The sequence below is a fragment of the Globicephala melas genome, chromosome 2 (genome assembly GCF_963455315.2).
Source record: "Globicephala melas chromosome 2, mGloMel1.2, whole genome shotgun sequence".
NCBI classification, from domain to species: Eukaryota; Metazoa; Chordata; class Mammalia; order Artiodactyla; family Delphinidae; genus Globicephala; species Globicephala melas.
Window position 1 is genome coordinate 31,164,051 of NC_083315.2, and position 26,525 is coordinate 31,190,575.

The window sequence follows — 26,525 nt, forward strand, 5'->3', positions numbered from 1 at the left end:
TCAGTAAAGCTGTGGAAGAGAGAGAGAGGGAATTGGGATCAAAAAGAATGTGAAGGAATGAATATTATTCAAAAGACTTTTAATATACTTGCTGGGTGATTTTTGAAAAGATTTTGAGAGTGTTAGTAATGACAATGTCTAGGTTTGAAGTTTTCTAAGGAGACAGGAAAGTATATTTTCTTTTCTACATTTATACATTTGGTCTTGAGCACTTGACCAATTACTTCCTTGGGATAAATTCCAGTGAGGGGAATTGCTGAGTCCAGGGGAATGTGTATTTTAGACTTGGATGTATTGACTACACTGTGTCCTGGAAGGGTTTTATGACGAGTTTATGTTCCCACCAAGAGTGTTTGTGACACCCCAAGACATTGTCACTCCTGGGGACCTTTACCGTCCTTGTAGGTGAACTTGACACACACACAGGATTGAGTTTCTGCACCTTTTTACACATCTATCATCAACTTGTAGGTCTGTTTTGGGTCCATTTATTTCTGTTGCATTTATTTATTTCTGGTTGTTTTTGGTTTTTGTTTTGTTTTTTTGGTTTATAAGAAAAATATTTGTTAAATAGAGAAGTGAGAAAATGTGTAAGAGTGACTCTATTTATGGCAGGTTTGCTTCCCCAGTTCAGGCTTTGCTTCTTGAAGCCTGTTAATGAGGCCTTTGCCGTACACAAGTTTACCATGTTTTTGTTGCTGTTGTCAAATTTATCAAGCTTTTCCTTTATGGTTTCTATCATGTTTACAAAGTCTTTCACCCCCTCAAGGCAGTAGATTTATTCTCCCATATTTTCTTCTACTCTTATGATATCTTAAAGGAGAAAAGGATTAATCGTCCTGAAGAATTTTTTTCTTTTTTTTTTTTTTGTATGTGAGATGTGAGGTCTGTCTCATCTTTGTTGTTCCAGGTGGACTCATGGGACTGATGGTCTCAAAGCATCTCTCAGGAGGGCAGCGGCAGACAGTAGGGGATGGGGGGGGCGCCGAACACGTGTGCTCCGGAATGGGTCCGCTTTCCGCCAGCTCCCACTCGGTGGCCTGCCACCTTCTTCCCCGCCCTCGCTCAGCAGAGTTTCCTCGGCTGTGGGCTGGGGGTGACTGGGTGGGCCCTGGGCACAGGACATGTGCACAGATGTGGGGCTCGCAGGGCCCCTGGGAGCAGAGAAGTTCCCCCAGGACCCACAGGAAGGGGAGGAAGGAACAGATCTCAAAGCCTCCCCCACTGTAAGAGTTCAGGCTGCTGTGGTTCTTAGCATATGTTCCCCACGCGGGCCACTCGCCTTGAACGTCTACTTCAGTGGGGGGAGGGGGGCAGTGAGGAGCCTTAGGGAGGGGCGCCCGGGGGTGGTCTGGTGATGGGAGAGAAGAGGGTAGAGGGCAGCACTCCTCAAGCCCTGATGTGTATACAGGTCCACTGGGGACCCTGTTTAGACAGATTCTGGTCCAGCCTCCACCCCAGGGGCCACCTGCGGAGAAGCAAGGGGTAAAGCCCAGCGTAAGCGGCATGACATGACCGGTCCAGAGCAGCGGTTCTCACACTCGGGGCATCAGAATCCCCTGGGGCTTGTTCACACCCTGATGGCCGGGCCCACCCTCCGAGCCGGGCAGGGCTGGACTGAGGATGTGCCTTTTGGCACAGTTGCGGGGGGGGGGGGGGGCGGGTTTGTTCTTAGAGGGCTGGGCTACCCCACCTGCCTGACGAGGGGCTGCACTCTGGGCCCAAGCTGCACCCCCTGCGTGGGGTGGGCACCGGTGCCTGGCTAGGGTGCCCTGGGGTCCCTCAGAGCCCCGACCTCTCTCTGCATGGGCCCTGCCCATTGAGCACGTGACCCCCACCTTCCTGTACTTCAAACCCCCCAGGGGATGCCCTGGATGGGAGACGCGGCTGGTTTCTGACTTGGAGTCTCTCGTGGAGACCCGTACCCCTCCTGGAATGATTCCTGGGGGATCGTCTGGTCCCCCCATACTTTCTACACAGAGCACTATCAGCCTGGGCAGGATTTCCACGCCCGCAAGATGACAGGGTTTGTCCAGGGTTGGAGTTTAGAGGCTGGGCTGCCCCCACCCCCTGGGAGGACCCTGGGTGGCAGACGGGCGCGTGGGCGGCACTGTCCCGTGTGGGGGCGGCTTGGTAGTTGCCCAGCACCAGCGCTAACGCCGTGTCCTTTGCCTTGCAGCGCCGGCCGACAGCTCCAGCCTGCTGGCCCCCGAGGGCACTGCCACGCCGGGCCTGAGCCGCCCACCCTCTGACGGCCCCACGGGCACCCTGCTGCCCGCCGCACACCCGCGCCGCACATCCCCTGAGGGCCCCCCCCAGGGCACGCGGGCGCGGCCAGGTCCCAGGCGCGTGGCCCGCTCTGCCAGCGACCCCACCTCGTGGGGCCCCTCCAGGGCGTCAGGTACAGCTGGCCCAGCCCCGTGTCCCCAGGGCGTGCCTGGCTCTGCCCGGACACTGCAGGCCTCGGTGCCCCCTGGGAGTGGAGTCCAGCCCTGGGCCCTGCCTCAGGGCCACACGGGGAATGTGGTCTCGATGTCCAGAGCCTGTAAGGGGGGCGGACAGTCTGGGGCCCCTGCTGTGCTCCCACCAGGCTTGCTGCGGTGGCTTGATCACAAGTCGTCCCCCTGCATCCTACTCACCGCCCTGTCGCCTCAGCCTCCTCTCGGCTGCGTGACAGTTACTGTTGTGCACATGCCTCCTGGGGGCCCGGACCCCCAGATGCAGAGGGGGATTGGGATGAGGGACACTAGGTTTGTCAGTGGCACTGGCCTGCTACCTGTGCCCGGGGCCACGCTGAGGAAGTGACGGGCCCTGGGGACGCCACCTGCCCCGGGTGGGAGCCACCTGGGAGCCGGCTGGCTTAAATTCAGGAGTTTTCCTCTGCTGCTCTTGCATCTGAAATCCATTTCTTATCCTCAGGAGGGTTACTCCGGTGTTATCGGGAATTCCTTTTCCCCGGCTGTGTGTTAACTGAATTCTCTTTCTGGTTCAGGTGATGCCTCGTCACACACCCCATCCTGCAGCCAGGACCTTGAAGCAGGACTGTCCCGGGCTGCACGGGGAACCGGTGAGACGCTCTTTTTCTGAAACCCTTTGATAACCACAGTGTGGGGGGCAGGGGTGACCAGAGGTCCTCGGCTGCCTTGTGTCTAAACACAGCCCCTCCCAGGGTCACCCAGGCACGCGATGCCCCAGATCTCTGGGCTTTGGAAGGTGGGCCTGCCCTGCCTCCCCTGCTCTTTTGGCAGATGTATTAGAGGCTACAGCTAATTTAACACCACACGGCTGCTTGTGTCATGTACTTATGAGATTCTCTTTGGAGGGGAGACGGGCCCCCGTGTGAATCTTACACAGTTTCACATGCTTAACTGCCAGGCTTGCTCGCTGCCACCAGAAATACCCCAGACCACCCAGGACGTGTTTCCTTGTGTGACTTGAAACGTAGATTGAGCAACCGGGTCTTAATCTGGTGCTTGGCGAGCTGGTCACAGCTGACCGCCCGGAGCTTCTCTCTCTGGAGGGTCATCTGGAGTGGCTGGGGCCCGCTGGTAGCTGGTTCTGTCTCCCTGCCCTCGGCCTGGGGAGCATTGAGCACAAGGCCCTGGGCTTCGGGCGACTCTGCTGCCTCGTGAGAGGTGGCTGCTGTCTGTGCCCTTGACGTGGGGAGGGCGCTCTCATTGCCCCTCTGCCACCCCCAGCTCTGCTCTTAAGGCAGACGTGTCTCCAAATGCCACCCAAGCCACAAGGGCGAAGGTCACTGAGCTGGGGAAGGCTGAGAAGGGGCAGCCCCCCTGCGAGCTCGGGAATTCCAGCAGAGAGGCACACAGAATGGAGACCCCTGCCCCGCCCTGCACTTCTCTCGCTGGCCGGCTTCGAATCTTGCCCTCCCATCTCCAGCCTTCGGCTCCAGGAGGCTGCGGCCCCTCTAGGTTACTGCAGGCTGAACTCAGGGCTGCGAGGGGCCAGGCCATGCCAGGGGACATGCGAAGCGACGGTCAGCTGGGGAACACAGAAATCCCAGCGGAAAGCTTGTCCCAAGCATCCCTGTGTTTGCTTTTCGGAGAAGTTAGTGGACGGCTGCCTTCTGTTTTGTGTCGGGTGTTTTCAGATGGTGCATTTTCCCTTGGTTTTCAGCTTCCTTGTCTCACTCTGTCATGGTTGCCTGTGCCTGTCGGCCCCAGCTTTCACCCCCCAGGGAACCAGATGCCTGGAAAACGGACCAGCGGTTAAAGCCAGAGGCCTTACAGACAGTCTCCAAAGAGCGGCCGCACTCCTTAGTGGACAGCAAGGCCTACGCGGACGCCAGGGTTTTGGTGGCTAAGTTCTTGGAACACTCGAGCTGCTCCCTTCCCGTGGAGGTGAGGCACGTGGTGGGCTCCGCTCGCTCGGCCATCCCCTCCGAGGAGTGCCACGTGGAGGAGGCCGTCCTCAGCGCCCGCGTCCTGGACCAGCTGTGAAGGCGCCTCCGTCTGGATGTGGACATGGACAGACCTGGTGCCAGAGTCCCTGCCGGGGACGCCGGGCCTGTGGGGAGAGGCTGCTTCCCCGGGTGGATCAAGCGGCGGAGGCCCTTCCCTCCTCCAGGGGGACCCCATCGGCTGTTTTCTGGGGGCTGACGCTTCCTACCTGTCCCAGTGATACAGTGGATGACTCTCTCGTGTCCATCGTGAATTCTTCCCTGTTGTCAGGCAGGTAGCACCTTGAACTAGCCACATGACAGCGATCCAGTGGCAGGGGACACGCATGTAGCTAAAGAAACTGAAGTATCTTCACAATCGGGGCCATGGAAGAGCAGGATTCTCCTGCACCCCAGTCCCCACCCCCACCCCGATTTAGTTTAGTGTTTAAAGGGGTAGAGGAGTCCATCAGGCAATGAGCCCACTTCCCCTTGCAGTTTGAATCAATGATCAACCCTTTCTTAGAGGCTGATTTTTAAGAAAGTAAGTCATTCTAGCCCAGATGGCAGCGGGGGTCCAGCCTTATGCCCGCAGGGCGACAGGGCCACCCTGTGAACAAACATACAATGAGGGACTCCCCAGGGGGGCCCGGCCACCCTGTGGCAAGGGGCTTTGAGGGACCTGCACCCCCAACCCCCACACCTTGTCTCCCGGGCAACCCCTCCCTGCCTCTCCCTGCCCCAGGGCATTTTCCCAGCTTCCTCTCTGGCTGTCTCTCCACTGTCTCTTTAGCCAGCTCAGCACAGAGCACTTTGAGTAGTTATTTGCCCCGTAACAATAAGCCCCCATGGCGAGCCCCCGGGGTTCTCCCACATCTGCCCTCGCCAGACTGGCCTCAGGGGTCTCTGATGACTCAGAGCAGCCCCTTCCCCAGCCGGGCGGCAGCCGCCACGTCTGCTTTGGAAGATGCCACCTGTCGACCACTCCTTTCCGTGAACCACCCCCACCTCGAGCTGGGTGCGCAGAAGCCTCACCACAGCAGCTTGGGTGCCCTGGACTTTCTAGGACCCCTGGGCCGCCCTGTTCTGGCAACCTCAGCAGCAGCTGCTTCCCAACCAGGGTCGTGGAGCAGCGCTGTCCTCAAGGACTTTCTGCAGCCACGGGGATACCTGTGCCATCCTGCAGTGTGGCTGCCAGACACCCCGAGGAGCCCCTCGTCAGCTGCCAACGCTTTGCTTCCTAATGTTATCATCGGTCACTGCCGTCCGGAGGTGAGAGCTGGACCAATATATAAATCAGGCCTTGTGATGATAGCCGGAACTTCTCCGCTCGAGACATCACAGAGGAGAATTTATGAGCACTTTATCCAGACTATAAAACGGGAAATCTCTACTCTAATTTTTCTCAACTGAGGGCTTTTGAAGTCCCCAAAAGTAAATCTCTCTGCAGGTAAATTGATGGTTTTTCCAAGGGGCCTCCCCTCAGCCTCCCAGCAAAGCATGGATGGCCCCAGCGCCCTGGCCTCGGCATCAAGGCATCTCTGGGGTGGCAACCAGAGCTTAGCAGGCTGCAGGGGTCTCACGTGGGTGGGGGGCTCACGGCAGGGCCCTGGGCCAAGCCTGCAGGTCTCAGACAGGCTGCCTCTCGAGTGAGGCCAGCCCTTGCGTCCAGCCCCACCTCACGGGCATCAGAATTGTTACCCTGCCGCAGGCTGGGTGACCTCCAGGGGGCCTGGCCTGCTGCTCTGTGTCTTTTGCTTCCCCTCCCTGCAGGGCGCCATGTCTCCTGCCTCCGAGCACCTGCCACAGCCTGTGCCTCCCCCTGGGTGCAGGTAGGTGCTCTGGCCTGAAGCCCACCGGCCGGCCGTTCTCAAGTGCTCGGCCCTCACACGTGTCCTCACAGCATCTCTATCTTGCGGGTGAGTACACTGTACCCAGTTCTACAGCGCTGGGCTGACACCTTCTGAGGGCCCACGTCGGCTCCTGCAGGGCCCAGGCACCTGGCTCCCAGGAAAGGTCCCGGGAAGAGAGAGGTGCCTGGCAACGGGCCGGGGTCTGACTCCCCAGCCCGGGTACCTCCAACCCCGCTCTGCTCGGCGGCACCTGGGAACCAGCAGCCCCGGCATCGAGCGCCCTGAGCCCCAGGCTGTGTCGGCTCATAGCCAAGGGGAAAGGCAGTGTCCCCCCGTCACTGGTGCGTCCTCGTCCGCTCGGCCCTGGTCTCCTTGCTCTCGTTAACACGTCAGCAGGCAGGTCCCCACGGGCTGCGCTGGAAGCCAAGGCCCAGGATGCCCCCTGCACAGGGCCCGGGGCCTGTGCTCTCCTGGACCTCCCCCACCAAAAAGAGGGCCAGCACAGGGCCAGTGCCTGTCTGGCACTGCCATTAGACCCCCACCCAGGGACCACAAGGATGCTGGGCTGGAGGAACTCCAGACCCCTACTCTATGGCAAACAGGGGGGTGCTTATCCTTCACAAGGACTTAAGGGCTTCTTCAGCTGGTGACAATGACACAAATTAAATGCGTGTAACAAACCACATAAAAGAAAGCTTATTTCGAATGGATGTTTTCTCCCCCACAGCTGTATTGATCCACGGATGCTGCTATTAAGGCAGAATTTATAGGAAATTGTTTTCAAGCCTGTTTGTACAACTGGCAGGCTGTATTTATTTAATGTACCTCAAGGTGTTTTCATAATGATCAGTGTTTTAATAAAAACTATTTCTGGCCTCTGTGCCTCTGAGGTCTGATCGGGACAGATGCCGAGAGCCGTGTGTACTGCTGGTGACCAGGTGCCAAGCGAGGGCTCAGTCCGGACGACCGACCACGGAGCACGACCCACCCCTGGCACCTGACTGTGTTCCCTAACATCCTTCTGGAGACAGACCCTGGGGGTGTGAGGGGAGCGGGCAGGCGCCCGGCCCACAGCTGTCCCTCTGTGGGACGTGTCCCCCAGCTTCTGGGAGGAATGCAGGCCCCTGGCTTAAAGCTCTCTTTTTTTTTTTTTTTAATGTGTAGCACATGAAGGGACGCCTGCCCCCCGTCATCTGCTAGCCGTGGGTTTCCTCTCCGGAGCCCCTTCACCTGCCTCATTCTGGGCGCTGCAGGGCCATACCCCTGGGCCCCCCTGAGCCGAGGCCCCTTCCCTCCAGCTCTCACCCCAGGGTGTGGGCCATCGCTGCCTAGTGGCTCACAGCATGGAACTAAGATCCCGGCCAGAGAAGGGGCCCGGCTTGCCCAGTGTCCCTTGATAACATGCTGGAACACCACCCAGGGCTTCTGACCAGAGTCCATGCTCACCCCAGATCCCCATGCCAGGGGACACCAGGACCAGGACGGTGACCACAGAACGCAGTCAGTGATGGGAGCACTGCCAAGTCCTGCTATCAGGTGAGACGGGCTGCAGGGCGGCCCCAGGGAAGGAGCCAGGCTATAGGTGGGCCGCTTTCTGCTCTGTACACGCACACACCTCTCCCAGAGATGATTCCCATCTGAACCAGGAGAAGCCCGAGCCTCCCACTCTCCCTCATCCGATTAGTCAGGAGCTTGTCTCCTGCGGGGATGGTGCCTGGAGCCCTCAGACCTGGCAGGGAGGGCCCCCACCCGGAGCCGGGCTGTGAGGGGAGGAGTTAGAGGAAAGCTGGGCGGCCACTTCTCCGTCAACAAACCAGCCACACGGACAGCTTTCCATCATGACCTCAGGTTTATTAGTGGTATTAGCGAGTCTTCCCAAGGTCAGCTGCATGCAACACACAGGTCACCCTCATCCAGTGGTCCTAGAGCTTAGTTACTGCATGGTAAGGCTTCTTAAGTCACAGTGTATCTTCAAGGCCTGGGCCAAAGAGAGAGACTTCCGGACAAAATGACATCGTGAACACTGAGCTCTGCGGGGCGGATCTAGACTATGCTGCACTTGACCTACACGCACTGGAACACTGCTCACGGTGACGGCACCCGGACGCGCAGGCCCCCGGGGATAGCAGGCTCCAGGTGTCCGGGGAGGGTCTGGTTTCCGAGGGGGGAGCTCACATGTGGATGCGTGTGTGTAGACAGAGATTGTAATGAGGCCACCGGCCTTTGTGGAAGGCTGCCCGGGGGCGTCCAGGGGCCAGCAGACAGGCGGGCACGGGCAGCAGACGTGGTCACGGGTCGTCGGAAAATCCTAACGTCTGAAGAGCAGTTTGTTGTCAAAAGTCAAAATGGTGACGTCTAAATAGTCATGGAGTTTTGTGGTTGTGGATCTCACCATTTACGTAACTCAGGGATGTCTCCTTTCTCGGGAAATACAACCACGTGTCCCCCAACTTCAGTGACCAGTCCCATCCTGAGAGCTGGCTGCCCACACTCAGCCATCGGGGCAGTGGGGCGCCCTCCCCACAGGAACCCGAGCCCCAGCTGAGGGCGGGGCACACCGCTGCTGCCCCCTGGAGCGCGCTGTCCTCGAGGGGCTCCCCGCACAGCCGCATCCGGGGGCCCCACGTTCGCCCTCCACGGCTCCACACCACACGGACGTACAGACAAACCCTTGTCCGTCGCAATGAGAAAATTCAGAATGTGGCAAAATACGTGACTGTTCTACAAAGACTGGTTCCTGTGACTCTCCTTGGATAAAGACCCCTTTTGGTCCAAAAAAAAAAAAGTGGGTGGTGAGGGCATGCCCTTCGGAGGAGCCAGTGTCATCAGGTGGGCTGTGGGTTCAGGGGTCGGGTCCTGGGTCCGGCTCCCACTCCTTGGGGTGCAGGCGGGCAGCCTAGATGTACAACGGGGTCTCCTGGCCTGTGAGGAGCCTGAACATGGCGGCAGGCATGGTCTTCATGTGGATCTGCCAATGAGAGAGAGGGGCTGACCCAGCCCTCCCTGCCTCCGCCTCCCGCCCCCGTCCCCCGCATGCGAGGCCAGCGATGCCCAAGTCCCCTGAGCGTGTCCTGTGTAAAGTACCAGCGTCCAGAGGGGAGGAAGAATGACCTGTGGGCTGTCAGCTACAAATTGGCACTTGTCTTGGGCACTTGCCATCTACCTCTACAAGGATTGAAGCAGGTGCCACTGCAGCTGCTGACCTTCAACACCCCCTGAAAGGAGTTCAGGGTGGAGATCAGGAATGAGGCCCTCTGTGCTCTGGGGAAAACTGGGAGGACAGGTCTTCAGATAGATAGTGAGATATTTTCAGGAGCCCATTTTATGAGCCCAATTCTTGCATCTCCTCATATCTAGAAAAACACCGAGATCCTTCCTGGTGACGTCTGCTGCTCATGACTAGCTGTAACCCTCAGGAGACTTGCAGAACCTCCTGCAAAAAATACGTGCTCCATTGCATGTCCTCCCTTCACCAAAATCACATGCATACTGACCTCCCCCCCTGCCTCTTGGGAGCAGTTTACCAGAGCTATATGAAATGCTGTCTCCTGGGCTACAGTCCTCATTTTGCCCCAAATAAAACAACTCACAACTCTCACGTTGTGCATTTGTTCAAGTCGACACCGTGGTCACCACCCCGATGGCGGCTTAGAAAGCGTACCCTGACTGCGCGGACTGTGACCTGGGCGCCCCGTCCAGGTCTTCAGAGGGTTTTACACGCGGTCAAGGGCCGTTTTCCCTTCAGCTCAGGCTGACACCAGGTGCATAAAAAGTTGGACTTTTGACTGTGCACCGAGCTGAAGGCAGGCTGGGGCGCCCAGGCCTCCTTGGAAACTGCAAGGGGCAAGCTTTGCCTCGGCGTGAGACCCAGAGGCTCACACACAAAGTGCGTGTGCGGCGGGCGGAGGCCTGGAGCCCCCCAGCCCCTGGGGGTCAGTTAGCAAATGAGCCTTTGGGGCCTGACCTCAGTCCCTGGCACCACAGAGGCTGGGTACGCCAGCAAGGCACAGAGACGGCTGCCCGGAGAGGCCAACCGTGGGGGGCACATACCCTAAATCCCGCCTGGGCCCCGGGCTCTGCTTCTGCTTCCTTTAAGCACTCTGCTCCGCAGGCTAGCCCGGGACCCAGCCGTGCTCAGGCCCCTGTGGGTGACCGTGGCTCTAGGGGGTGGGCTGGCAGACCTCCAGCGCCCAGGGAGAGGCGGCCGCAGGTGCAGCCACCCCCAGGGGCGTGCAGCCAACCCCCCAGGACTGCCCTTCCTCGGGCAAGCCGTTCTCGGGCCTTATCTGACCAACCCAGATGGCCAGTCTGGCCGAAGCGTTTTCTTGTCACCCAGGCTCCCCCCCTGGCCCCCAACACCAGGATCTGTCTGATCCACTTAGATGTTTGCTCCTTCATCAGCCTGCAGTGCCTTTTCCCATCAGCAGATTCATTCTAATTCCTCAATCTGAAACCCACCCCCAAGGCCCAGCAAAACACCAGATCTAGTGATCGGTGACTCCTTTTCCGAATGTGCTCAGGGATGATGGAAAACACAGGCAGACAAGCTCATCTCTCAGGACCAGCCAGGACCGGCTTCCAACACCCTGGGCCTGAGGCCCAGCCTGACTGATACCCATTCACCTCAGGTCCAGACAGTCGGACGCATTTCTCCCGCTCCCAGCCCAGCTCCCCCGCCCGACTGATGGCCCCAGCGGGGCGGCTGTCTCGAGGCGTCTACTTAGGACAATTGGATTTTCCTTTCTTTGAAGCCATTTGTAAGAGAAGGCTAATGGCGCCTACCTGGCCCCCTCCTTCCTGAGAGCTGCTGTCTGCCACCACCCATGCAGGGAAACAGGCCTCCTCCCCCAGCCTTGGGACTTTCACAAAATACTGAGTGGGTTAACGTGGCCCCAGGAAAGGTGTCCTGACCGGACGTGATCTGAAGGCCCCTCAGGGAACAGCACATGCTCCCCCCACCAGCCTCCAAAGAGGAAGCCGTGCCCTCTCCCCACACAGCCCCTGGGTCCCCACCGCCCTCAGAATCAAACCTAAACTCCCCGCCCAGCACCTGCCTCCACAGCCGTCCCGTGTCACCCGCCACTCAGCGCTGTCTGCCCCTTCTGCGCTGCTGTCACCCAGGCTTCACCCAGGGAGATACTCACCCATTCACCCTGACTCCCTGCTTCCCACACACCTACACACACACACCCCTGCACCGGGGAGGCCTCCTTCCCAGCACTGGGCTGGTACCCCCACTCCCAGCATCTTACGTCCCCCGCTGAGGTACCCTGCTCCCTCCTGAGCTCCCCGCTCTGTACCCCGTCCACCCTCATGCTGGCATGGCATCGCACTGATGCCAGAAAGAAGCAGAAAAGGAGGCGGGTACAGCCAGCGGAGTGGGAGAGGGGAGCACAGCAGGGCCGGCCTGCGAATGCCCACCCCCATCCCATCAGCCACAGTTACCCGGGGTGAGGAGGTGGTGCCAGAGCCCGCCTGCAGAAGGCTCCCCCATGGGAGACACAGCCGTGCTCAGCTGATGCAGCCCCGGAGGAGGCTCAGGAAGGTCCGGGTGGGAGCGCGCCAGCCAGCAGATGTGCCCAGGTCCCCGCAGGGACAGGCTCTGCCCAGAAGGGAGGCTTTGCTCTGGGGTGCTTCCCCAGCACCTTATACACGCCCTCGGGGATTAGATGTCGGCCATGGAAACATCTGGGCTCCGAGAGCCCGGTTCTGGCTTCGGGCAGTGACCTCTCACCTCTCCCACCGAGTTGGACAGCGCCTGGACGATCTTCTCATGGGCCGTGGCCACCACGCTCTGCCCGTTGATCTCGATGATGCGGTGGCCCACGCGGACGCCGCCCCGCTCCGCGATGCCCCCGCGCATGAGGCTGCAGATCTAAGCGACACGGGGGCGGAGGGTGGTCGGGTCAGCACAGGGTCCCCGCCACGCTCGCCAGTCGCCTCCAGCCCCCAACGACGGGGAGGAGAATTCATCACACGCAGGATGAAGCCCCCGGGGAGACGCTCCTACATGCCGTCTGCCGACTCACCAACTGGGAGGTTACGGTTTGGAATGCCTGTCCCCCCACCGCCCCCCGCCACCGCCCTCGCTGGTTGGAATCTGCCCCCCCACCCCGCCCCAGCCCCCCGGAGCCTCTGTTCCTGGGTCAGGGGTGTGGAGGCCGGGAGGTGTGCAGGTAAAGCCGATCTGGCAGGTTCGCCAGCAGCCACTCTGCTCCTCTTTCCAGTGAAGACGGTCACTGCTCCCCCATCACGGGGAGGTGGTGATTTCACCAGCCGACAAATGGAAAGAGATGATGCAGCCCCCATGGGTGTGAGATCCACTAAACACTGGGTGTCAGAAGGTGGGTCCATGCAGACAGCAGGGAGGGCGAGCAGCCCCAGGGCCCATGGAGAGCGGGGGGGGGGGCAGCTGCGCCCGGGGGGGTCCCCGGGGCCCTGTGGGAGCCACGGGAGGGGGGTGGGATGAAAGCACTGCAGCAAGAGAGGCTGGGGCGGGAGGGAACAGGCAGGGTGCCAGGCCTCTCATCCACCCCCAGCCGAGGGCAGACGGCAACGTCCCTGGGGCCGAGGCTGCCCGAGAACAGCCACACCCGCACTGGAGGTCTCCCCTGTCCACCTCCGCCAGGCACCTCTACCCTGGGCCCCTTGCAGCAGTATCCCAGCCGTCCTGCCTGAAGGCTGCCCTGTACCAGACGTGTTTGAGAATGAGGAAGGCCGAGCCCAGAGTCTGGTGGGAGGAGTGGCCCAGGCTGGTGGGACCCTGTCCCCCGAGTGCCCGGGGGACACCCCCCATCACCTGACAGCCTCGTTGTACCCACGGAGGCCTTGGTCTGTACGGTTTCCTCAACCCAAAAATGCCACCAGAAGCTTTTTAGGGCTTTTGAGGGGTCCTCGTATGATTCTGGCCAGCCTCCTACAAGGTCAAGGTTGGCCTGCCCGCAGGAGGCGCAGGTGCAGGCAGGACGGCCAGCCTCCCGCAGGCTTGGTGTTCTTCCCTTCCCACCGCGAGGCTCAACGCTGCGAGGCCTCCTCCATGCCCTGTGACGAATGCCACCTGGGGCCCGTACCTGGGTCAGAGCCCCTTCCCATCCCGGCCCTGGCCGGGCTGCTCCACTGGCTAGGGGCTGACTCTCCACCCCCAGACAGGACCCCTCCAGCCCAGCTGCCTGTGCTCTCCCTCGGCACTGGCCTGGCATCTTCTGAAGGCTGAGATAGGCTGAAAGGCCACTGACCCCAGGCTGGCCCTGGCACCCCTGCAGGACTCCCACCTGTCATCTGTTTTGTGGTCTTTCCAGATCCACTTTGTGCGTAGGTGTGTGTAAATCCCAGTGCGGTGCCTGAAGCCCTCGAGGTCCCTCCCAGTCCTCAGGACCCCTCTCTTCTAGAAGGAGACACAGATGCAGGCTGATGTCACAGCCCAAGGCCACTCCTACAGCAGCACCTGGGCCAGACCGGACTCAGGGTGGAGAAAGAGAAGCGGGCTGAGCCCACCACCCATTTTCCAGTAAGGGGAGCAGCCATCCTGTGCTGTGAAGGCTCTGCCTACCTGTCAGTATCAAGGATTAACTTTTATCCCCCCCCCCACCCAGATGATTTAAGGGCATTTTGTGCCCTTCGAAGATCCAGGCTTCAGGAAGACCTGGCAGGTGTCAGGCAGGGCCCAGGTGCTCCTGATGGAAGCTGGGACACCCCGTAGCAGGCGCTGTTTCCCTAAGTCCCTAGTGGTAGAGTCTTCCCTCATGGTGGAGATTTGGGGACAGAAGGTAAAGAGGGGAAGGGGACAGGGAGAGGGAGAAAATAGCTTTGCACCTTAAGAGGGGGTTGCCAGGAAGATGGACTCAGACCCTGGCAGGGGACCTCGGCTGGAACCTGGGGGGCCAGGCTGGCAGAGGGGGCAAGAGGGGAGCAGAAAGTGCTGAGGAGAGGGCCATGTGGGCACACGCCTGTACACATGCACACACAAACACACATGCACGTACACATGCGTGCGGGCGGCAGGTCTTCCGAAACGAGGCGTGCCCCCAGAACCCAGGGCCTTGGGCTGCTCTAATTTCTCAGGGTGCACCTCTCAGGAGGAACGCTGGTGTCTCCCAGCTGCGGACGTCCTGATCTCTTCCATGGTGTTGTGGGAACAGAGAGGAGGGGTCCATTTAGAAGGAGCGTTAACTGGCTCAGTTGGGGCCTGTCTGCAAACGAATGCCTTGTACTTTGGGCGTAATGAAGCTGAAAATGGGAAAAGCACTTGTGCAGGACTAACTCAGGGGTCAGCAGACTTTTCCAGGGATGCAGTGAACTTATCTGCGGGGCCCATGTGATCCGTGGGCTCTGCGGGCCCTGCAGTCCCAGTGGGAGGAAAGGCGGCTGGCTGGCCACGACAGGGCCTTGTAGGCACCTCTGTGACTTGGTTATTGACACCCGGGACCCTAGATGCAAACAGGACAGCCCCTGCACAGCTCACAGATGGCTCAGGTCCACGCGTGCGCTCGCCCACTGACGCCGACCACACACTCCAGCATCTGATACGGGCAGAGGGCAAGCTCCCCACGACAGCCGTGCAGGCCAACGCCTGCCCCGCCACTGCCCAGAAGGGAGCCTGGGGCAGGTCCCTTCAGCTACCTGTTCCTGTGTCCTCATCTGTGCATGGGGACAGGGGATGCCCTCCCTAACCAGACCAACGCACAGACACGGGCTCTAGAGGGAAGCCCCAGGTTTGCAGGAAGAGCTGGCCAGATGGTGGCCTTTCCCGGTTCCTAGAACTGACAGACAGATGGACTGATACCCCAGACAGATGCCCCAGCAGGCCTACAAGTCTTGCAGCAATGGAACTAGACAGACTGGAGAACCAGAAGTCCTGCACGCCCATGTTCACGGCAGCTCGGTTCACAGTAACCAAGAGATAGAAGCAACCCAAGTGTCCATCAGTGGAGGAACGGACAACCAAAATGGGGTGTTTCCACACAATGGAACCCGATTCAGCCTTAAAAAGGAAGGAAATCCTGCTACACATGCTATGACGTGGATGAACCTTGAGGACATTTTGCTGAGTGAAACAGGCCAGTCACAGATGGACAAAAACCGTATGATTCTACTCATATAAGGTACCTAAGTATGTCATATTCAACTTCACAGGGACGGGAAGTAGCACGCTGGTCACCAGGAGCTGGGGGAGCGGGAGGTGGGGAGTCAGTGTTCGCGGGAACAGACTTTCAGTTTTGCTGATGGAAACAGTTCTCGAGATTGGTTCTACAACAATGTCAACGTTCTTAACGCTGGAAAATGGTTGAGATGGTAAATTTCACGTTAATTGTATTTTACCACAATTGAAAAAAAAACAAAAAAACCAGGAAAAGCAGAAGTTCTAGGAGAGAGTCGGGGCCAAAAGAAAAGGGGGAGAGAGGGGCAGATTTCACAAGGTAATCCAGCTTCTCAGCCACAGGGCCTCTTGCTTTAAAGAAAACACAAGCTACACTGAGATCCTCGGGGCCAGTGCTCAGGCTGGCAGCCCCCAAACACACGCACCTGAGTGCGCACGCACACACACACGCACGCACACGCACCGGTGTGTGCACACTGACAGCCATGCAGAGGGCCCCTCCCCCTCACCTCTCACCTGACAACACCCAGACGTACCTGATGCCCCAGCGCTGGGACATACTTCACCTAACTGCTCACCCCAGACATTGAAACAGGCACCTGCCACAGGCAACGTTCCTGGAGGCATCAGGCAGAAAACGGCACCGGGTTTGCATTGGGGCCAACAAACACCACCTCCGGCCTGGCATTCCGCCACCTGCTCTCCAGCCACCGCCTCCCGGGTGCTCTCAGGGCAGGGAAGCCCCCGGGAGCCACCATGGCCCCTGCCTCCTGGCCCCTAGCACGCGCACCCCCATTCACAGAGGCAGGATGCCAGCTGGTGGGTGGGTGGCGCTGGGGGCCACGCAGCTCCTCGTCCACAGCTGGCCCCAAGCACACACACCGTGGGATTCGGACCCTGGACCAGCAGCAGAGGCACCAAGCAGTGGGCGGCACCAGGACCCCTGTGTGCACACCTGTGACCCGGGAAGGGCAGCCTGGCAACGCTGCCTTCAGAATCAGCGGGTAATACTTCCCCAGTTCCAGACCCCAGATCTGCTGTGACCCTGAACCCGACACCCCCAAACCTTGTGGGAAGCCCCCCTGGCCTCAGCCTCCCAGCGACTCATACCAACCTGGGAACATCCCCACACACCCCCGCCGCAGAGACCCCTCCTGTAACTCCCCAGGGATGCACCCCCGCCAGCCTCCCCTCCCCCATCTCTGAGAGGGAAGGCTCAGGGCCAGGCCACACTCAGGCCACCCCACACCTGTCCTCTCCACTGCCTCCCCTTCCTCTCCCGCTCGCTTCAATTCAGCCCCCACAAAACTCTAGGCAGAGCCCCCTTTCTTGTGTCTCCTCGTCCCCCTTCCCCACCTCGGTCCCTACGGCCTCCCCAGCTGTGTGACCCAGGGCAAGTTACTAAACCTCTCTGTGCCCCAGCTTCCTGACCAGTCCCCATGCTCCTTATTAGGCTGTAGTGAGGATTAAAATGAACTGGCTGGAGGGAGTATTTGCAGGGGAAGGATTTTGCTTTTTGGTGGTTGGGGGGGGGCGCATCGGGCCCCAAGAACAGGCAAAGCCCTTGGCCACCCCCCAGGAGCCTGGCCTTGAGGGGAAAGCCGGCCCTGATGCATCACGCCATCCCCCTGCAAGGCTTGCAGCAGGACAGGGGCTGCATCTTACAAAGACCATGAACCAGGCCCACCTAGATGGCGAGCTCCCCGGGGCCATGCAGGAGGGACAGCCTGGGCCCCACAAGGCTGCCCAGCAGGGCAGGGGCAGCCCTCAGGGTCACACAAGCAGGGCCGTCTCAGGGGCTGCCGGTCACTGACAGTCCTCCCTACCACCCACCTGCCCCCACCCCAGGGAGAGAGGTCCTGCGGACGGCACCCAGGCAGGCCCTGCATGGTGGCTCAGGGTGTCAGGGGCAGGTCTAAGGCCCGCCCAGCTGCTCCCAGGCCCATCCACACGGTGCGCATAGAAGCTGCAGGCAGGGACCCTGGGCAACCTCCTGCACGGCCCCGGACACATGTGTGTGCAGAGCAGCCGGGCAGGGTGGCACTAGCTGGACCACCAACTGGCCAACTCCCGGGGCAGATGCCATGTTCCGGAAAGAAATTCTCAGGGGGTGCAGACAGCCTGGCTGGGCCCCCGTGCTTGGGTATGGTGCCAAGGGGCCTTCCTTCTCTGCAGAGTTTGGGCCCAGTGGGCCCTCCTTGGAGGTCTCGGTACTTCATGGATTTTCTCAATCTGCCCAGAAAGCTTCAGTGACTTGCCCAGTGTCACACAGCTGGGAAGGTACGGCCAATGTCAGCTTCAGATGCACCCACACCCTTTCCTTCTACGTCTTGGGCACCAGCTGAACCACCTTCCCGGCCAGCCCTGTGTTTGTGGGGCATGTGACTGAGCCCTGTCTGGCCAGATGGATGTAGACAGAAATGGCCAGAGCCACATCTGCGCCCGTCAGACAAAGAGCGCCCTGGGGGGTGGTGAGCCTGGGCCCCTGAGCGACCCTGTGGCGCGAAGCCCCTCCCACGCTGGACTGTGACCCAAACAACAGATCAGCTCTCAGTCCGCTGAGATCCGCGGAACACCTGTTACAGCAGCAAGTGCGCCCTAACCCAGAGGGGACGGAGATGTCCTGTGACTCTCCCCGGCCCCGTGTAAACGCTCCACACTCCTGCGCCAGGTAGTGACGGGGGAAATTCTGTCTCATTTGTAGTCCTGTTTCTAGAACGTTCTCCCGATGTGTCCCCTCTGTGACCGTGGAGGGACACACACGTCCTCCCCCTCAACCTGACACCACCCCCATCCACCGCACAACTCTTCCTTGGCTTTTTAGCACTCTGGGCTAGCGTAAGCAATCTGGAAATGACCGGCCTTCCCTCTTCTGTCCTCCATCTGTGGCCACATCCCTCCCTGCCCACTGGGACCTTTGCAGGAGAAACGACCCAGGAAACAGAGCTCAAGAGGGTCAGAGAGGAGGTGGGAACTCTGGAGGGAAGAACTCCAGCCTGAGGAACAGGCACAGACTTTTGGCCAGACCAGCACTCATTCAAGCCCAGCATCACCTCCTCCTGGAGGCCCTCCTGCCTCCTCAGTGGCTGGGGCCCCGCCTGACACAGCTCAGGAACCTCACACACGGCTCGGAATGGGTGAGTGAATGAGCGAATGAATGAATGAACAAATGAATGAGTGGGTGGGTGTCTTGCACACAGTGACTCTGACACTGCCATCGGCTGCGGGTCCCAACTGCAGGGGTGGGAGGACTCCTCCCTCCACTCTAGAGCTGGGGTCTGCAGAGAACAGCCACCACTGGGACGAGGGTGCCGAGGGCAGGGCTGGAGGGACCCATGCCGTGACCACATGCTGGCCCGCCCGCCCTGCCTGGACCTGCCCCCTCAGACAGGAGCAGTTCTGGAGGGACGGAGAGCTGCCCCCCAGCTCCCTGCACCAGGCCGTCCACGTGCACGGTGGAGGCTGCCAAGCGGACTCACGATGCCGTTCTGCACGCTGAAGCCCAGCTGGTACTTGAGGTCCGGCCGCTTGATGAGGACGGTGGTGACCGGCGGGCAGCTGACGATGTTCAGCTTCACCTGTGTCTGGTTCTTCAGACCCTGCGGAGCAGGAACGGGAGACCCAGTGGGTATCAGATGCCACTGGGAGGACAACCTCAGGGGCCTGGGAGGGTGAGCCAGTGGCAGGGCAGAGCCCCGGGAGCTGGGGGACCGAGTCAGGCAGGCCCCTCTCAGCCCTGGTGTCCCTCTGTGCGTGGATGCAGGCATCACCCTGACCGGATGCAGGGGTACTGCATCCCAGGTGGCAGTGCGTGCCGTGGCCCCTGTGCTCTGGTGTGCCCTTTGACCTGGGAGAAAAAAAGCTGCCCTGGGGGCAAGGCCAGGCTCCGAGCACCCCTGTGCACAACCAAGAGGCGGGTTGTGCACTAGGTCACACTTGGTGGTGCCCAGGAGGGGCCCTGGCCATGCTGAGTGCAGGAGGACTTCCTGTTTGGGAAGGTGGGGGCGCCTTCCTCAAAACAAAGCATCCTCCAGTGATGGACTCTCATGCTGGGGGTGGGACGAGGACAGGGTGCAGCCGGCAGAGCAGAAACCTGTCAGCAGGAGGCTCTGGTGTCTGTGCCGAGACAGGCCAAGGGAGGCCCCAGGCCCCAGAGGACAGTGGATGCTGCGGCCATGGTCCTGGGGTTGGGTGGGGGGAGGGGAAGGGGCCCGGCCTGAACGTGGCTGCAGCAGCAGGGAGCTCCTCCTCTGTGCACGTGTGCATATGCGCGTGTGCACGTGCGCGCACGCGCGCACACACACACGCACGCACGCACGCACGCACACACACACACACACACCCATCACAGCCCAGGTTAGACACTGCCCCAGGAGCTGCAGCCCTCAGAGCGAGGGTCCCGGCTGGCCAAGCCTCTGGCACCTCTGATGAAGGCCTCTTCTGTGCCTGTCTGTCTGTCTAGCTACACAGTACCCACTGGGACTGGGTCCCCAGGTCCAGGAGCCCCCTCACAGGGCCTTCATCTCTGAGTGACAAGGGAGAACAGAGGCCCATCCTCCAGCCCCGAGACCACAGCAGGGCTGCAGGGAATGAGCCGCGGGACAGATGGCCCCCCGTAGGCTGAGCCACTGCCTGGGACCCTTGAACAGAGCAAAGGCACCGCCATGCCGAGGTCCCCTTGGATGGCTGCCTGACGCTTCAGCCCGGGGGGCTCTCACAGACAAGCAGGGGCCACCTGTTTGTGTCCCCTCAGCGTGACTCTCTCTAGGGAGGGTCTGCATCTCCCGAACCTGCAGGCTCACGGGTCAGACGGTGAGAGCAGCCTCCCAGCTCAGATCCAGGCAGGGGAACCAACCTCCCTGTTTACCCAGCAGGTGAAAAGTCCCAGGCAAACTAAGACAAGCTGGTCACCCGACATCTACAGGTCCTTGGCCCTCACCTGGGGCAGCCCAGGTCCCTCTCTGATGTCAGGGCCATGGTACAGTCTTGGGTTCAAAGTCACTGGGTGGGTCTCTCTGGGCTCAGCATTCTGGCGGGTGAGGGGGGATTACAAAGCAGCGAGGATATAGCGAGGTGGGGCCCCGCACCCACCTTGATGATGCCCTGACAGGTGGCGAGCGGCAGCCCCACCAGGCTGGTGCCGTTGATGGACATGATCTGGTCACCGATGCTCAGCTTCCCCGAGCGGGCAGCTGGACCTCCATTCATCATGTTGGCCAGGATCACGGTGGGCAGGATGGAGCCCCAGCCCGACTCCACCACCACCACACCCAGGATCTCACCCTTGTGCTTCTCCAGCTGCAGCTGCAAGGAAATGGGTAGGGTAAGAGAGGCCCACCTGAGATGGGGGCTGGGGACTGGGGGCTGGGCCTCTGCCCAGCATCCCGGAAGGACCAGCCGACCCGGGCCAGGTGCCTGTCCTGCCCTCAGAACCGAGGCCACCTCCTCGCGGCCAGCCTGCTGTCTCCCTGGCCTCGTCCAGCTCTGGCTCCCAAGGCCTCCTGGGACCCACCCAACCATCCTCGGGACCAGGAGCACAGACCCCCTCCTCTAGCCCCAAGCTCGGCCCCAGTGTCCCGGCTCCCGCACCCACCCCTCCAAACACACGGAGGCTAGAGGGACGTGTTCTCAGAGTCCAGATGCACACCCAGCCCGGCCGGCGCTCTTGTCTGGAAAAGTCCTTCTATTTCCTCTCTGCCTCACGGGTCACTCACAGAAAGCTGCCTGTCATTCATCCATTCAGCAACAAGCCAGGATCATTCACTCATTCCCAAGCAGTTAGGGTACAGGCCACCCCCAGGGATTTTCTCCTCTTCTCTGAAGAACTTTCTAGAGACCCCTGAGCAAACCCACCGGAACCTGCCAAGGCTTCACTACGGGCGGCTTCCCAGCACCCTGGGCAGAGCCCCAAGTTCCCCGTTTTCAAGCTGCCTCCCGCACGCTTTCCAGAAACACCTCGAGGGGCTGAGCCCACATCTAATAGCAGCATTAAAAGGCACATTTTCAAGGTCATTTTAAGACTGACCGTCAGCAGCTTCTTCCCTACAACAGCACCGCATTTCCCACACAAGTGCTCACTGCGAAGGCAGGGGCCACACACCAGGAAGGCTCGACCCCGCCCCGCCTGCCAGCTGTGCCCCCCGCCCCGGGCACCCACCTCTTTGCAGTTCTCCGAGTTGGAGAAGTGGATGAGGTCGTCGTTGTACATCTCCTGGGTGTTGATGATGTCGCTGTACTCCTTCTGGCTCAGGTCCTCGGGGTTGATGCCGTTGGCCCGCAGGAACTCCTGGTAGGCCACGCTGAAGGCCTGGCCAATGGACTGGGCAATGAGCTGAGCCTGTGGGGAGGGGCGCCCAATGGAGACGGGCAGGCGCACGGGCCCCGAGGGGTGACCACGGCACAGCCTGCACGGGGGCCCCTGCCTGGGCTCTGAGGAGCCACAGAGAGACCGTGGCCCGGGTCTCTGTCGGGGGAGCCCTTCTGCTGCTGGTGCCCTGCCTGCCCCCACCCGAGCTCCCTTACATCCCAGACATCCTAAGACAAAGCACAGTTTCCCATAACGTCTGGGGAAATTATGAATTATTTGCTAATGATCATAGTTTCATTGTTTTCACTGGCGACTGTACTATATTTTCTTTTCACCCATCGTTTTTTCTTTAACAAGTGTTTTTTATTTATTTAAATATTTGTTGTTATTAAATTAATTTAATGAAATTTAAATTAATTTATTTAAAATTAAATTAATATTTATTAAATAAATATATTTACTTGGCCCATGCGGGATCTTAGTTCCATGCCCTGTGCAGTGGAAGCGTGGACTCCTAACCACTGGACCGCCAGGGCAGTCCCCCACCCATCCTATTCCAAACACTGACTGGGGGGTGCATCCTCTGGGGAACGTCACAGAGACTGTCAGTCACCCACCCAGTATTTACTTCTCTGGAGCAACAGGACCCAGTCCAGCTGCGGGGGGGTGGTGCGGGCAGGATGTGTGTCCAGCTGCTCTCGTGGGGACATGTCAGGCTGAGGCCAACGAGAAGCGTGCGGCCCTGGGGACACCAGCACAGGGCAAATCGTGGAGCAAATCACTTCTTTCTACTTCAACAGGACCACTTCTATGGACTGGACTGTATCTGATACTGCAGAAGGCTGGACTCTGAACAGTCACTGTCAAAGCTTACATGCCACCTGCCGGTGTGCAGATAAAGGACCATGGGAAGTGAGGGCTAAGGACCCAGTTCCTGGGCCACGTCAAGCACCCTGGCAGCCAGGCAGCCGGGGGAGAGCAGTGGGACCCCTCAGCAAACCTCGGGTCAACAGGGCCTGAAAACACGTGGAATTGAGGGGTTCGGCCTGAATCCCATTCTTGCTCTACACGCTGCATGATTCTCGGGCTGCAAATGAATAAGCCTTTGAAGAAAGCGGGCTGGGCTGCATAACAGAGGGAGAGCTCGGAGTCCTTAGATTCTAGACCAGACGGCCCTCCCAAATTGGGCCCCGAATGGTCTGCAGGAGCGAAGCCCGGGTCCACTAGGCAGGACCAAGCCCTGCCCGCCCCCAGGAGCAGTGTCCTGGCAGTCTGGCGGCTCTGCTCAGAGGGAGAACCAGCCACAGGCACGGAGCCCCGGGACCACCAGGTGGCGCCACTGGCCCAGACGTGTATGGAGACAGTGGAGGGAGCCCCGCGGTGGCAGGTCCTGAAGGGCGCCTGGCCCGAGGCTCAGGCCAAGCTGAGGATCCAATGGGGCCTCCAGGAGGAGGCTGGTCCCAGGATGGAGGGTGGAGGGCCGAGGGCCACCCGGAGGCCTGGATGTGCCCTGCCCCCCCGGGGTCTCAGGCTTGCTGACACCAGCTGCCCCCAGGCCTCTGGGTCCATCTTCCTCTGACTGGGGTCCCCTGGCTGGGAAGGGGGTGTGAGAGCATCACTTCGTTCCCCCTGCCCACTGCCCACTGCCCTGAGCCTCCCCTCTGAGCTCTGCCTGGTAGGCGCCCATCACCTGGGGGAGCACCTGGGAGGGCAAGGTGGTCCATGCCTGGGCTCCATGGGGCACAGTCCGGGAACCTCGGCGTCTTCCCACCAGCGGCTGGCTGCAGTCTCCTGTGTCCTGGCATCCCTGCCACCTGAGCTGGGGCCAGTCATGGAGAATCGCTCCTGCCCCCAGGTCACAGCCAAGGCTGTGAGCCCAGAAAGGTAGGGAGCGTCACGGGGGCCTCCCCGAGGGGCTGGCATTGGAGGCTGGGACTCAGAGGGGGCCTCCTGCAGGTGGGCGAATAGCGAGGGAGGCTGCCCTGCCCCCCCAGCCCTTTCATTTCTTCGGCTCACCTGCACTGCCCTCCACTTTACAGAAGGGAAACGTAAAGTCTGAGAGGGCCACCAGGGTCCTTAGGGCCACCTTCCATTTTCTCCAGGTGTCCCCCTCTGCTCTCACTGGACCCTTGGATCCTCCACTCACCCCAGCAGCAGTCGGACCCGCATGGGGCCACCATCAGGGCCCGACTCTCAGGATGGCTGCTGCATCCCCTCACGCCCCTCCCAGCCCATCCTTCCCATGTGCCTTCAAGGACCACCTGGAGCCCCGCCCCCACCTGTGCTCTCAGCCTTCTCTCCCACGGAATAGAGAAACCCAGGCCGCAGCAGCACCCGGGGCACGGTGGGCACCTCGGAGCCCCTTCCTGCTCCCCGAGCCAGCAGACTGTTCACCCCCTGCCACTTGGCCTGTTTCTTGCCTCCCCTGCCCATCACCACAGCCCTTCTCCAGGGCCCATCACATGCCCCCAGGCCGGGTCTCAGAGATTCCTCGAGCCATAAGCCAAACAAAAATTCCCATGCAGGTGTCCACAGACATCTGCATAATGGTGAAAGGAACACGTGTGTGCACTGGTGAGTCTGTAGGTAAACTTCCTCTCCTATAAATGTGTCATTGCTTCAGAGCACTTGTAGGTGACTTCAATTTCTCAGCAAAAAGGTCACTGCCTCCACCCACCCTGCATTCAAACATGAAAACACTGGGACCCTTCCCCACTGCTCCGGGTCCCTGACACGCCCTCAAGGCCCTTGGTAACCGAGAATGCCCTTTCCAAGCATCCGTGGAGGAGAGAGAATTTTTTAAAATCCTGCTCTGGCAACAGCCCCAAGAACAGCTCAGCTGCTGCCTCCTGGGTGATCCTGAATCAGACCTGCCCTGGGGGGGCAGCCCAGAGACCCCGCTCACCTCCTGCCCTGCAGCTCCCTTCCCCAGTCCCTTTCTCCCTCTTCCAGGCTCAGAAAGATGCTCTCATCCCATCCAAGGAAGGAGTCAAAGGGCTTATGGTCTCTTAGCGAGTCTGCGGTATTTTAAACGTCAGAATTACAGTTGACCCGTGAACAAAATGGGGATTAGGGGCTGTGACCCTCTGTACAGTCTATAAAAAATCTGTGTCTAACTTACAGTCAGCCCTCCGTACCCGCAATTCCTCCGTGTCCGCGGTTCATGATCGCGGAGTCAACCAAGGCGGACGGTGTAGCGCTGTAGCATCTACTACTGACAAAGGTCCATGGGTAAGTGGGCCCTCGAAGTTCAAACCCATGTTGTCCAAGGGTGCACTGGATTTTCCAACTTCTTATGGCCTGAAATGGCCATGAGCAGAAGCAGAGGCGCTTCCCCATTTGCAACCCTGGAGTGTGGGGCGTGCATCTCAACAGAAAAGTTAGTCAAGGGCTACTTTATTTGGGGAGAACAAAGTTTTGTTAAAGGACCTTGTCAAAGAGCTCCTCGGCATATTTAAGTACGGTTCCATTTGCAAACAGCTCCTGAAAAACTTATTTCATGAAGCGAAACAGAGCTGTGTTCATGGTCTCTGCAAACTCAGAGTGTTAGAAAAATCACCACTTCCACTGGAAGCGTCCATGATGGGGCACAGAATCCCCATCCTATATGTGCTTTCCTGGGACCACAGAGCCCATGGGGCCTGGGCCGTCGGGAGGGGAACATCACGCCCGAGCATTTACTTACATCCTCAGACTCAAACACGTGGCAGATCATCTTATACTGCTTCTTCCCCTCCTGGGCCCCAGGGGTGGTCTCGATGCAGTCCTGGGAGGCTGAGCGCGGCATGCGGCGCCTGGCCATCAGCACCACGATGTTCCCAATGTCCGCGATGTAGGAGATGGTGCGAAGGGCGTGGTCCATCATGGTCTCCTGGCGGGAGAGGCATGAGAGGGCCTGCGTTACAGGGAACAAGCCCTAAAAAACACCCAAGTTTGGGGGCTCTCAGTCTCGACACTCCTGACGTTTGGGGCTGGACCATTCCATACTGTGAGGGTGTCCTGGGCACAGTAGGACGTTTAGCAGCATCCCTAGCCTCCACCCACTAGACGCCAGTGGCATCTCCTCCGTCCCAAGTTGTGACGACCACAAAGATCTCCAGCTGTGGCCAGATCTGCCCTGAGCGACAGAGTCTCCAGGGTAGAGAGCCACTGCCCCAGCGAACAGAGCATTTTAGGGCGGTGATTCCCAGTCAAGGTGATGTGCCTTCACCTTAGCCCTGCAGCTTCCAAAATGATGCTCGTGGGGGCATGATGCTGGGTGGGGCTCCCGGTCCTGTGGAGGAGGGGCAGCAGCTGAGGCCCGTCCCTACCCGATCGGAGGCCATCTGTGGCTCTGGAGAAGGCGCCTCTCCCTGCAAGGAGGGCGCCTGGCTCAGACTTCCTGCCAAGCAGAGGAGGAAGGCTCCAGAGCCAGTGTTTCCCAGGGCTGAGCTCGTCCCAGGAGCTCAAGCAGCATGGGCCTGGGCAGGGGCTCCCGAGGTAGCCCGCCTGACTCTGATGGATGGGTCTCCGCAGTCTTTCAATCCCCCCGGGGCCTGGCGGGCCCATCCCTCTCGATGGCTTTTGTCATCTGGCAGAAATCTCTACCAAGCATCATTCCCGGGGCCCCTACCTAACAAGGCTGCACACAGAGGCTCTGAGAAACTAATCAGCTGGTCCTTTAGGCCTTTGTCCTCTTTCCAGAAAAGAAAATGGGGCATTTCTGCAACCTCTGCAGCCCGTCTTCGTCACAGAAGCCACTTCTGCACACTTCCTGGAGCTGCTGTGTTTTCTGGCCAGCTCGGGGTGGGGGGCTGCGGTTTATAACCACAAGAACCCCCTTCCGGGAGGGGCCGCTGGAAAGGGGACAGTGGAGGTGGCTCTTCAGCATCT

At 59.8% G+C, this 26,525-nt stretch overlaps 2 protein-coding genes across 15 annotated transcripts in view; one reads left to right on the forward strand and one right to left on the reverse strand.

The window, feature by feature from the left end:
* Positions 1 to 7,785, forward strand: part of ENTREP2 (endosomal transmembrane epsin interactor 2) — a 371,116-nt gene extending 363,331 nt beyond the window's left edge. For 7 of the 8 annotated variants that reach the window (XM_060293730.1, XM_060293735.1, XM_030878406.2 and 4 more), the window contains 3 exons: positions 2,180 to 2,401; positions 2,993 to 3,067; positions 4,135 to 7,403. In XM_060293730.1, the coding sequence (XP_060149713.1) occupies positions 2,180 to 2,401; positions 2,993 to 3,067; positions 4,135 to 4,457 (620 nt within the window). In that variant the 3' untranslated portion in view covers positions 4,458 to 7,403. The other variant, XR_009562815.1, reaches the window with a different exon arrangement.
* Positions 7,786 to 9,022: 1,237 nt separating this feature from the next.
* APBA2 (amyloid beta precursor protein binding family A member 2) overlaps positions 9,023 to 26,525 on the reverse strand; it is a 198,437-nt gene continuing 180,934 nt past the window's right edge. For all 7 annotated transcript variants that reach the window (XM_060293723.1, XM_060293726.1, XM_060293727.1 and 4 more), the window contains 6 exons: positions 25,339 to 25,524; positions 21,504 to 21,683; positions 20,438 to 20,650; positions 18,826 to 18,945; positions 11,984 to 12,124; positions 9,023 to 9,217 (listed from right to left, as the gene is read on the reverse strand). In XM_060293723.1, coding sequence (XP_060149706.1) covers positions 9,146 to 9,217; positions 11,984 to 12,124; positions 18,826 to 18,945; positions 20,438 to 20,650; positions 21,504 to 21,683; positions 25,339 to 25,524 — 912 coding nt within the window. In that variant the 3' untranslated portion in view covers positions 9,023 to 9,145. The remainder of the gene's footprint in view (positions 9,218 to 11,983; positions 12,125 to 18,825; positions 18,946 to 20,437; positions 20,651 to 21,503; positions 21,684 to 25,338; positions 25,525 to 26,525) is intronic.